Source organism: Myotis yumanensis, unplaced genomic scaffold (assembly GCF_028538775.1).
Source record: "Myotis yumanensis isolate MYYU_CA2020_CCGP unplaced genomic scaffold, mMyoYum1.0.hap1 SCAF_17, whole genome shotgun sequence".
Taxonomy (NCBI): Eukaryota; Metazoa; Chordata; class Mammalia; order Chiroptera; family Vespertilionidae; genus Myotis; species Myotis yumanensis.
Genome location: NW_027223768.1, coordinates 17,672,856 through 17,685,537, shown reverse-complemented (window position 1 = coordinate 17,685,537; position 12,682 = coordinate 17,672,856). Strand labels below are relative to the sequence as shown.

At 42.7% G+C, this 12,682-nt stretch overlaps 1 protein-coding gene across 8 annotated transcripts in view; it reads right to left on the bottom strand.

The window, feature by feature from the left end:
- The window catches only part of DNM3 (dynamin 3), a 379,551-nt gene that overhangs the window by 285,666 nt on the left and 81,203 nt on the right, over nt 1–12,682 (bottom strand). The window contains exon 1 of one of the 8 annotated variants that reach the window (XM_070395792.1): nt 1,684–2,134. The exons of the other annotated variants lie outside the window; for them this stretch is intronic. Within the exon in view, the coding sequence (XP_070251893.1) occupies nt 1,684–1,966 (283 nt within the window). The 5' untranslated portion in view covers nt 1,967–2,134. Of the gene's footprint in view, nt 1–1,683; nt 2,135–12,682 lie in introns of those variants that run through there. 8 annotated transcript variants of the gene reach the window in all.

The following is a 12,682-nucleotide window of genomic DNA, read 5'->3' as shown; positions in this document are numbered from 1 at the left end:
CAGCAAGGAAACTGCCCGGAGTTCCAGTTGGTGACGTTGGTACTAGATAACACCAGCTCTCTCTCTCTCTTTTTTTTAAAGTCTCCCTTCACTCCCAAGCCACATCCAAGATCCACTGGTCATCTCTCCTCTTCTGAACAGGAGAAACTGAAAGGCTCCTCCTCCAGCGAGAATTTCTCATTCAATCTATTGGCTCTGCTGGCACCTACTATATAGGGAACCTGATTTGCATTATATGGGCCACTATGAGCACCATTACAAGAAACTATGGTTTACACACTCACATACACACACAAACACACACACGCATAGGAACTAAAACTGCTTTCTGAAAGGGTTGGCTCTGTGCGTCATCCTGGCTTATAAAGATGACAACACAAATGAGGAGGGAGCCTTGGGCAAATGATAATGTTGGCAATCCTGAGCAAAGCCAGGCAGGCAGGAAGTGGAAAGCAAGGGTTAACTTTAAAGGGAGGTATTTAAGTTTAATAGCTCTATGCTTCCTGAAACTGCTAAAACTATTGGCTTTTTAAAAGTCTTCTTTAACAGGAATTTCTGCAGGAAAAATAACTGCATATCTGAAACTTGACAGCCACAAACCCACTTTTTAAGCAAGGAAACAAAGTAATTTTATGTCATACTTTTAAACTGCCAGACACTCTCTAAGTACTTTGCAGATATTAACTCATTTCATAACAACCCTGTAAGGAAGGAATTACAATTACCCCCATTTTACAGATGAGGAAACTGAGGCACAGAAAAGTTAAGTCAGTTGCCCAAGATCAGAAACTAGTAAAGAGTGGAGCCAGGATTCAAACCCAGGCATATTGGCTCCAGTTTACGCTATTAAACGCTAGGCTGCCCTGTTTTACAATATAATTTTATGTTGTATGCTTTTATTTATGTAATTTCTTATTAAGGCAAAGTTTCTGGAAAATGTTTCTTGGTTATTTTAGCAGAACAGCTTGTCCTTCATTCCAGCAAACTGCCCACTTCCTCCCTTTGCGGCCATTCTGCCAGTCCTCTCACTGTGCCATCTGGAACCATCTCTGTTGTCACCAAATTGCTCCAACACACTCCTGCTCCGGTCTAAACAATGCTTCTCACTTCCTTGCTGTCACTTACACCCAGTTCTCTCCCCCATGCCTTTTGGGTGGAGACTGCATGTTTTCCTGAGCTCCCTGGAGCTCAGGGTTGGAAGAAAAGAGAGTAGACATTAATGAAGTTTTCTCGCTCCTCGGAGCTGCTCCAAACCTCTGTTCCTCCCAGTTGCTGCCATCTAGGAAATGCCCAGACACCACCATATTCAACACACACACACACACACACACACACACACACACACACTTAATTGAAGGTTTTAGTACCATGCTATTCCTTACTATCCTTAGTTCCCCCATTATTTGCGCAGCTTAGTTGTTTGTGGAGATGATGTATCCGGTTTTCTTATGTGTTTAGTTTCTTGACCTCTCCTACTCAGTGATTTTTACCTGCATGCCATTTTAGCAGTTTCCTCCCATGACCACCTCCTGGACATGTGTAATGTGGACTTGTTCCATCTGTACATCATAAATGCTTACAGTCTACTCTCTAACCACAGGCTCCTGTTCTTCCCATGCCTTTGCTCTCCTACCTCATCCAGAACCCCATCCCTGAACCATCCCCTTTCCCCCCAAAACTTACAGGTCCTGTCTGGCTTCACTTTCTTCCCTTCTTCCAAGGATTTCACAGTCCACCTTTCCAATGAGTCTTTTTCCAATATCCTCAACTCTTTTGCCCACTTTGTCTTCCATCCAACAGATCCTGCAAAATTCTGACTCAAAAGCAATCCAACTATTTGCCTGTCCAGCCCCCTGGCTGCTTGATGCACATGCGCTCTGCCCCAATGGAGTCCTTCCGTGTTGCCCACTTGCTCCTTCTTCCTTTCCCCACAGCGGCTGTTCAAAATACCTTGCTCCTCAAACATCTTACACAACCCCCTGCTCTCCCATCCTCCTTTCCACCCTCCACTCCCAGTTTTTTTCTCAGCCCATAGTCTTGCTTCCAACTTAGAGAGAAAAATCTACGTCAACAGGCAATAAATTCTTCAAATGCCTCTCCAGATATCTCCAAATTAACCACTATCTGCATGTACTTTCTTCATTCTTGTGTCAGTGGAAGAAATGGTTCTCCTTCTATTCAAGAAACATTGCAGAGAAAGAACAGAGGGAGGAAAAAGGAAAGAAAGGAAAGGGGAGGGAGGACGGAGGATGTATAGGGGAAAAGAGAGAGAAGGAGGAAGTGCAGAAGGAGGGAGGGAGGGAAGAAGAAAGGAGGGAAGAAGAGGAAGGAAGAGAGGAAGAAAGAAGAAAAGAAGGGAGTTGGAGGGAGGGACCCTGAAATCAGTTAGGGAAAATGAAAGTCTTACAGAAATTTAGAAGTTTTGATTTGTTTTTTTTTAATGGACATATTTTATATAAATAAACTGCCACAAAATAACTATATGGATCTGGTTTGAGCAGATATTCTGGGGATGGCTTGTAGAATATGTTTTTATAGCAACTTTTAAAAGAACTACTACTATGCCAATGGTAAGGTTAGAAGCTTGTGGTTGCATCAGAATTCAGGAGTAAGATTTAAATGTATAAGCGACTATTAATTGTGTTTAAATGTCTTTGAATTTTTTTAATCCTCACCTGAGGATATGTTGTGAGTTTTTTTAATTGACTTTATTTAGACAAAGAAAGGGACAGGGAATGAGAGAGAGAAACATCAACATGAGAGAGAAACATTAATTGGTTGCCTCCTACACACACCCAGACAGTGGATAGAAATGGTGACCTATTTGGTGTATGAGATGAGACTACACTCCAAACAACTGAACCACATCGACACAGCTAAATGTCTTTGAATTTTGAAACAAAAAGACATGAGAACACAATTGTTCTTTAATACTAAAGTCATTTTACTAGTAATTAAACACTTCCACTTTGAAGAGCAATGCAACACATTCATATATTAATATAATGAGATTTCCGGAGAAAAGATTCATATCTCTAATTTTCAATTAAGGGAGAGATTATGTTTTATTGCTTTCTTACATATTTTTAAGACTTTCTCATAAACTGTATTCCTTTTTCACATACAAATTTCAACATTCAAACTCCACAAAGAGCAACTCAGGGAAAATTCAAACATGTTCATGCCACGTCTCTACAGTGACGCCCAGTGGCTGAGGGAAGGAACATGTCCGTGTTAGCAATCCACATCTCACATTTCCTTTCACACTGATAAAATCTTGATGACAATAACACGTTCCACTTTCATAGCACATTCACTTCTGGCAAGGTGCCTTCAGACTTCTCTGTTTCATTCCTATTTTTATAAAAGAATTCAAATACATGTCTATTCATATTCATGATCTAAATCTATTCTCTTTCTTCTCTTTCACAGTAAATTTCACAATCAAGTTCATTTTATCTTTCCCAATAAAAATAGCATGTCTAAAGAGCATATACTTTTAAGATCTACTCTCTTAGCAACTAAAAAAGCTTTTTAAAAAACCTATAAGATAAACATTTTTCGTTGTCATGTTTCCAAGTCTATGGTTCAACATACTTTTTATGGTATATGTAAATCTTGATATAATTTTAGACATAATTCTATGATTCAACATACATTTTAAAAGCTCAAATGGGAGCTTTCTATACTAGGGCCAGCCTATTCATCAACCTACAGATGAACTAATTACTCTCTTCTGCAAATGGGCTAATTTCTAACAAAAGCTTGAACAAGCCTACTTGAATTGTACATGCATGAAACTCTTAACATTCAAGTACATACAATAGCAGCATGATTTGAAATGTGCATCTGTAATTCCCAGACTTCAGAGTATTATGGTATGATGATATATTGCACACACTTCCTATCCAAGTTCTGATCACACAGGAGTGTAGGGTCACGTGTTTCTGTGCTACCTGCTTTCTTCAGAGCAGACGTTTAAGTTATTCCCTGGTCAAGCCTAATACACAGTAGATGCTCATTTAAAAGAATGATTGATTGAACAGAGCAGATATAAAATGATTTTTTCAAAGACCAGGAGCCTTTTTGGTTTTAGCCTCTGTTCTTATCACTTTCTCCATTAAAGAAAAATCTAATTGATTCTATGAGCCTCATTCATGTTAGAAATACTAAGATAAAAAACATATCCCTTAAGAAGTCAAAACATGGCATCTATGAGCAATTAAGTAATTTCTTCTTAAAGTATGAGATACGTTTACACATACTCATTGATTCAATTAATAGCAGGGAGGATTTGGGCTCATGTGCAATTAACATCTATTGACTTCTTTAATTTGGTCAAATATTTAAGGCTCAGAATTTCCAGGTAAGCTGGGAATCCAACTAAAAGGAAAAATCGCGGCAGACAGGCTGCCTGGAAGCAGGTTTTCTCTGTGGAGTGCTCTTGTATTTGCATTTGATAAATACACTCGTCAGATTCTGAGTGCGACTTAATGCCTGATGCATGAAGCTTCTGTTCAATTTAACAGCACCTCCAGGACGAGACGGCAAAGTAGACGTCTGCTAAACGTTGCCAAAGGTCAGTGACTATCAGTTTGCAACACCCGTGGACTTTAACGTTTTCCAGATTGAAGAGGGAGACTTGTTGAAAGCCAACAGCTTGAGGAGGTGGGTTGGACACACCTCCACCAAACAAATGAAGAAGTCTGCCTCCAGCTTCCGATAAATTCACAAATTTCATCTCAAGAGAGGATGGTACCCTCTTCCCAACCAGAGGAATCACTCCTCTTGGAGAGGTGGGGTTGTTTTGTTTTTTTTTTTAATATATATATTTATCGACTCCAGGATGAACTCTGGTCATGCTAGCTTTAGAAATGAAATTCATTTTCTGTGAAGTAAATCACCATGAAAGGAGTTTCCAGACACATTTGCCTCCCTGGTGAGGCCTTCGAACAGTCCTGTATTGTAGACGACGAGCTTGATGGGTGACGCTGACATATGGCTGCGCCCAGAAGATAAAAGGCACAGTCAGAGTCTTCATGGGTAATGAACTTGTGCTCAGGTAATAAATCAACACCACTGTTGGGACAGACTCCTTGGCCTTCTACACAGATAATGCGAGTGTAACATTATGATGAACTGCTCAGCTAAGGTGTAGCGGTATCTATAAAACACATGGATGTTTGTGTCATTTCTCCATAAATGTGGAGTCTTCATTATCTGACCATTACAACCTACCAGGAAAAGTGGACATTACACCATCATAAATAAATTCAGTATGATAAAAACTATCTCCCCACCAATCAATCTAACCATCTAACCTCATCTGTACCCATATCCTCTGCTTTTCCTACTGTTAAAATGAGACACAATATCCAATCCTCTCCTGTGTATGGCAAAGACTCCCACAGGTCTCTACATTATATCTCCCTCCCCTAATCAAGGATTTTTCTCATATTTATCCATTCTTTATCCTGCTTCTCCTACACTTAACCCATCTCTGTCCTTCATCACCAATTTACTCTCTCCTGGGTCATTCTTATCAACATACAAACATGCTATAATGTCCCCCACCTTTCAAAAACATTCTCTTGATCTTACACTACTGTGTCCCATTTTTCTGTTTATCTCAACAGTGAAACTTGAAAGAGTTTCAGCCTATCTTGTTTCCACTTCCTCACGTGCAAGTCTCTTTTGGACCTCCTCTAAAAAAGGATTTCCTACCAACCCCTTCCTATTAAGGTCACCAATGAATTTCATGTGCCAAATCCAAGGGTCAATTCTCTACCCTCATCTCCTTTGGATGAGCACATAATAGTCTGGTTTAGACACAAAGATTGGAGACAGTGAGGACTTAACCAGGTTCAAGGCTGCTTTGCTTCTGTTTACTACTGAATATTTCAGCAAGCAGCGGAAAGGATTTGTGGGCTAAGAATACAAGTGGCTCAATGGGGGCTGCTTCCCAGCACCTCCCGGGCTCCTTGCAGAGGAGCACTTTAAGCTTGAAGATGAATACAGCCTATGAGGACTGGGGAGATTGCCAAGCCAGAAAGGCAAAAAAACACGGTTACGCTGCCTTTTAAGCCACTAGGTTGGTTGTACTGCTTCATGACAATGGAAGGGAAATCTCACTATCCCATAGCTATCAACTCCTGCGCTCCGGTTCTTACTGTGTCATCCACCTTCCTCAAGGCTGAGTGGTAGACTCAGCCTTGACCTTGATCTCTCTGCAGCACTGGACACAGCTAATCACAAGGTCCTTCCTGAAACCCTCTTTCCTGTGGCTTCTGGAATGCCACTTGGTTCTCAGCCACTTCTCAGTCGCCTCTGCTTTTTCTCCTCCTCTTCACCGGGGTTATTTCCTTGGCCCTCTTCCTAGCCAGGAGCAAAGGAGGTCAAGAAGGCAGAGGACCCAGGGAGTGGGTTCTGGGACCCCAACCTCACCCAGCAGATTTCCTGGACCCGGACTCCATCGCCCTCCCACAGTTCCCAGACCAGGGGGGCTCTTTCCTGCCTCCCTGCCTTCGCACATGCAGTTCCCTCCACCTGGAATGCCCTTCCTCAGCCTTCAGGTCCCAGCCGGCTTTAACTCCACTGGAGAATCTCCCCTGAGTCCCCAGGGGCTCCCCCTGCATCCTGCACCCACCGTGGTCACAGCCATTTTCTTGATGATGCTCTCACAGGGCGGTGAGGTCTTGGGGATGCTAGCTTTGCCTTTGTACCCCAGCGCCTGGCACAGACAGGTGCTCAATAAATCCGGAAGGAAGGAGGGAGGGAGGTACAGGAAAGAAGAAGCACCTTTCGTAGGATAGGAGAGGATCTGGACCCTGAGCACCGGGCACAGGGCTGGGCACGGAGCAAAGCCCAGTCCCTTCCTGCCGCCTCCACTTGAGCCTGGGCTCCAGCACCTTCTGCCTCACCCCATTTGGAGCCGGCTCAGGGGTCCTCTCTACACCCACAGGCCTGTGTCTGTTGCCCATTTGGAGGCAAGGCAATCACACCAGGATGCAGGCTTGCACTTGACTCCATAAGGAGCTGGTGTTTTGGGGAGAAAGGCCTTCATTCTCAGAAATCCTGGGACTGTGCAAACTTGCAAGAGCCTGAGAGCTGACTTTGAGCAGAGGTTTTCAAATGTTTTTTACACTGAATCCTTTCTGCAGACAAAGCCTTACCTGGTGGCCATTATATAAAACAGATGGAAGCTAAGCTGCTTGGGGCGAAGTGGTGCGTGTGGAAGGCACCTGGGAGGCAGGACCAGAGTCCCCTTCCCCCTGTAGCTCTGGGTCCGGGGGAGCTGGGGGTTGGGGTTGGTCCTGGCGGTGGGATGGGGCAGCCAGGAGAGAGAGAGAGAGAGAGAGAGAGAGAGAGAGAGAGAGAGAGATCCCTGGATTGAGTCCAGTGGCTGATATTTACTAACTGGTACAGAAGGGCTTCAATATTTTTGGAACTGTGTTTTCATGCCAGTGTGGCTGGGCCAACGAACTCATCTTTCACAGCAAGAAGTCAATCTACACAAACAAAAATTAAAATATGTCCTTGGGAAAAATCATGACATCAACTTTAATGTTTCGCTGTTTTGTTTTGTTTTTTCATCTTGAAGGGATATTTTAGGGGAAGTATCTCTTGTCTAGAGGAAATATTTATATGAATTCAGCAATTCCATCAACTTCTCTTTTCCTTTTGTGAAATTCAAGTAAAAGTAAAATTGTATCTGAAATATGATTGTGATGGTTTTATAAAAGTATCTGTACCCCCCAAAAAAAGATTCTGCAAAGAACCTAGTTCCAAATAAGAACACATTTGCTGGCATGGGGCGGGGGGGGAGGAATCAGGCCTTAGACACATCTTTTTAGGGGATACCATTCAACTCACTACCCCGCCTCCAGGCTGATATCTCCCAGGCTCACAACTCCAATTTGAACTCTCCCTCACATTCCAGTCTCTAATATCACAAGTAATAAACATCTCAGATTTACATTTCCAGAATAAAACTCTTCATCCTCTCCAAACATTTTCCTCTCCTAGTATTCCTAATCGCAGTAAACGACATTACCACTTAAGCGATTTCTTCGATTAAAACTCTCGGAGTCCTCCTTGCCTGCTTGCTTTTACGCCCAACAAACCAGTGATACTGTCAGCTCTACTTTCCAAGTGGACCTTGAATCTGACGGCGTCTTCCCTCTGGTCCATTTCTCTCTGATTCCAAGCCACATCAACTCTCTCCCTGTGGGACCTCTTTGAAGGAAGAATCTAACTGCTCTCCCCATTCTATTCAGACCCCTCTTCCAGTCATTTCTTCTCACAGCAGGCAGCCGCTCCCATGAAAACATAAATCGGATCGTCTCTCTCTACCCTCAAAACCCCCAAGTGGCTGCTCATCACGCTTTGAATAAAGTACAGTGCCTGTTATGATGGCCTAGAAGACCCCACAGGCTCTGACCGGCCTACCTCTCTGATGGCAGAACCTACTGGTACACCTCCCTCCCTCCCACCAAGCTCCATCCTCTGTGGCCCCCCTGCTGTCCCTTAACATGTCAAGCCAGCTCCACTCCTGGTCCTCTTGTGCTTGCTGTCCTCTCAGCCTGGAAGGCTCCACCTCCAGAAACTGACAGGGCCTTCCCCCCAGTTTTCTGCTCAAATGCTGCTTCCACAGCCCTTCTGTCTAGAATAGCATTCCCAAGCACTCTCTCTTCCTGCATCCTGTTTTAATTTTCTGTCACTACCTGACATTACGCAAACCTGGCATCACAATAATCAGTTATCTGTCATCTGTCTGTTTCCCTCGTTAGAATATGTGCTCCATGAGGCCAAGCATTTTGTTTTGTTCACCACTACATTCGTGATGCTCAGAATGGCTCTTGCCATATAGTCCTTACTCGTTAACTATTTGTTGGGTAAATGCACAAGCAGCTAAAATGATCTTCTAAAATTAGTTAAAGCAATGTAGCCATGTTAAAAACTGACATATACAAGTGAAATCACATTAAACCAATTGAAGGTAATTTTCACTGAGTGCTTTGCTTTTAGGAAATAATGAGGAAGTATTCACATGAGAATAGAACCATGAACTCTTCCCAATCGATCCTTTTTCCAGCATTTATAATATTTGCTCTAGAAATTCAGTCTTTACGTTTGTCAAGGGAGTCTGTTTCTTATACAAAGATGCAGAAATATTCTAATAAATCTCTACCTCACAAAAAAATTACAAGGCAAAACCTAATTCAATGCAATTTTAACAATGTTTTGCCATGTTTCGTATCATAAAACTTCATCAAGCAGCTTTCACTCCAATTTTATAAAATTCTAACATGTGTTCATGATTATTCCTGAATAAAGTGTTTAAAAAACAATTGGGATGATAAAGCTGAATGATACAATAGCAAACTAGACCTACTGGGAGCAGAGGCATGCGGGCTCCTATCATGCTCCCGCTAATTATCATCTTTTAGACTGAAAGCAAGTTCCAGAACTTCTCTCAGTTCCTCTTACATAAAACTGGGCAATGCCACCTACCTAACAGAATACTTGTGGTTAAAACATCTGACACGGAGTGTTATTACACAACTCATTTCACTTGAATTAATACATGCTGTGAGCCAAATTATACCCCCTAAAATATTAAAATCTTCATCAAACAGATCCTCTGTCGTACTTCTCTGGGGACTTCCACGACCTCACAGACGTGAGAAGATGCGATACAAACAAAGAGCTTATCTGTAACAGTGGTGGAGAGTCACGAAAATAATCAGAAATGTGTACTGAGCATCTACCTTGTTTAGTGTCCCACTGAGTGGCCCAGCATACAGAATTTACCCTCCTGACCACAAACACTTTGCCTGGCTCAAGAGATGCCTCCTAAATATGTGTTGAACAGCAAATTAATGAACTAGCTAACAAAGGCAGTGATTGAATTGTTGATGTATCTGAGTAGACATTCTAACTAGCAGAGGAAGTGTTCCTGAGAGGAATCAATGCAGTCTCCATGGTGAGACTGTGCTAAGAACCCTAGTCTGGCCCTTTGACCCTAAATCCATGAGCAGCAGCTAGCATAATGCCTTAAACCCATGGTCAGCAAACCGCGGCTCGTGAGCCACATGCAGCTCTTTGGCTCCTTGAGTGTGGCTCTTCCACAAAAAAACCACGTGCAGGCGCACATGTACAGTGCGATTAAAACTTCATGGCCAGCCGAAACCAGTTTGGCTCAGTGGATAGAGTGTCGGCCTGCGGACTGAAAGGTCCCAGGTTCGATTCCGGTCAAGAGCATGTACCTGGGTTTCGGGCACATCCCCAGTGGGAGATGTGCAGGAGGTAGCTGGTCGATGTTTCTCTCATCGATGTTTCTAACTCTCTATCTCTCTCCCTTCCTCTCTGTAAAAAATCAATAAAAATATATATATAAAAAAAAAAAACTTCATGGCCCATGCGCAGAAGTCAGTATTTTGTGGAAGAACTGGTATTTTGTGGAAGAACCACACTCAAGGGGCCAAAGAGCCGCATGTGGCTCGTGAGCCGCAGTTTGCCAAGCTGCAGTTTGCCGACCACTGCCTTAAACACATCAAGCCAAGCTAAGGACAACCCTCCTTCCATCCAACCCCAGCCTCAGCCCCGGCCCCAGCCCCAATAAGGTTGTCTTTTACACACAGTGGATCAAGCAACTCTCAGGTAAATCTGGAATCATTTCTATTTTTATGATACAGTATTAAAATATTCAAAATAATTCTATTATAATTCTAAGTGATATCAAGCCTCATTAATTCATACTAGGGTAAGCAGCAGTCTGGATTACAGAAAGCTACTGACTGTTTTCACAGGTTTATTATCACTCTAAACTATGGACAACAAATAAAATAACAAAGTAGTGTCCTTTTAATCTTTCCAAGAGGAAAATAACTGCCAGCATTTGGAGTTAGAATTATCTTTATAGATACATTTATCTTATTTAATTGTCATAGCAACCTTTTGAGATAAGGTTTATTACAATTTTATTTCGTTTTAGAAATTAGGTAATAAGGTTCAAGGAAGTTACCAAATAACTTGCCCAAGGATATGCTCTCAGGATGTGAAAGATCTGCTTCCAAACCTTGTGGTCTTCCATCTACACCATTTAATACAGCAATTAATTGAGGAGTGATCTGATGCAGTGAGGACAGCACTAGGTGAGGAGGGAGGAGCAAGGCACCATGTGATCAGAGGCATGTTATTCAACACAGTGTGTTGCCCCCCAATCAATTCCCTCTCCCCAAAATAGGATCTCACTCCAACCAAACTTATATTATTCTCCCGAAACTCAAACCAAAGTGTGTCAGAGCACTTTGAAAAGTCAAGACCTCTCTACAGGGAAAGATGCATGTAAACCTTTACATAATTCTGATGACTAGGAGCTTGACCTTTTAAACCAGACAGCCATTCCCCTGGAAGTTGTGCAAAAAATCCTCATTTAGTCCATAAAAACATTTTTCACAAGTGATGCAACAGGTAAGGTTGAACTTTGTCCACCTACAAATCTGTGACATTCAACATACAGTGAGAGAGTAATTCATCATGAAACTTATTTTGATATATAGCACAGATAAATGTTTTCCAGAATGACAGTACTATTTATTTTGTAAAAGCTTTCATTTTGAATATCATTATGGAAATAACTGAATACTAATTTATTAACAGAAACTTCCTTCCCAAGTATATACATGATGGGGCAAAAGTAGGTTTACAGTTGTTCATCTGGAAATTAACACAATAATCCTATCTAATAAAATGCTAATATGCAAATTAACCACCACTCCATCACAAATATGGCGGCACCCATAGTCACCAGATGGCGGCGCCCAGCCCTCTCAGACCCGCCAGAGTCCCCCAGTCCCGGGGAGGCGGCTGCTGAGAGTAGGCAGCGTGAGTGGCCTGGTGGAATGCTCGCTTCATCGCCGCGGCAACGAGGCAAGCGTTCCACCCGGGCCACAGAGAGCCTCTGGGCAGCGGACTCGGAGCGGCTAGGCCTTGAAGAGAGCTACTGGCGCAGGGCTAGTAGTTAATAAATAATAACACAAAAATAGCCGAAGCCGGTTTGGCTCGGTGGATAGAGCGTCGGCCTGCGGACTGAGGGGTCCCGGGTTCGATTCCGGTCAAGGGCATGTACCTGAGTTGCGGGCACATCCCCAGTGGGAGATGTGCAGGAGGCAGCTGGTCAATGTTTCTCTCTCATCGATGTTTCTAACTCTCTATCTCTCCCCCTTCCTCCCTGTAAAAAATCAATAAAATATGTTTTAAAAAAATAACACAAAAATAAACTCTGTTTCATGTACTCACAAGTGTAAACCTACATTTGCTCACCCCGCCCCCCCATATTTAAATAAATGCAAGTCCTACTTAGGTGAAAATGGCCTTAATTTAGTTCAAAGTAGCTACTGCCCAAAACAGACCACCTCTCGAAAAATTATGTAATTATGTACCTTGGTGAATCAGATTATAAGTCAGGCACCTGGAATAAACAATGGTTCTCTGTTATCTAAATAGCTCATCCTCCTCAAAACTTCAGGCAAGGGCAAAACTTCAGGAAAGACGGACATAAAGTGCTGAGGACAGGCCCCTTGCATAGCCACCAAATTAATCATGAAGACCAACAGTGGCACAGATGTCATGACCAGATTTCCCTCATTATCCCACATTCAAATGTCTGTTATATGAC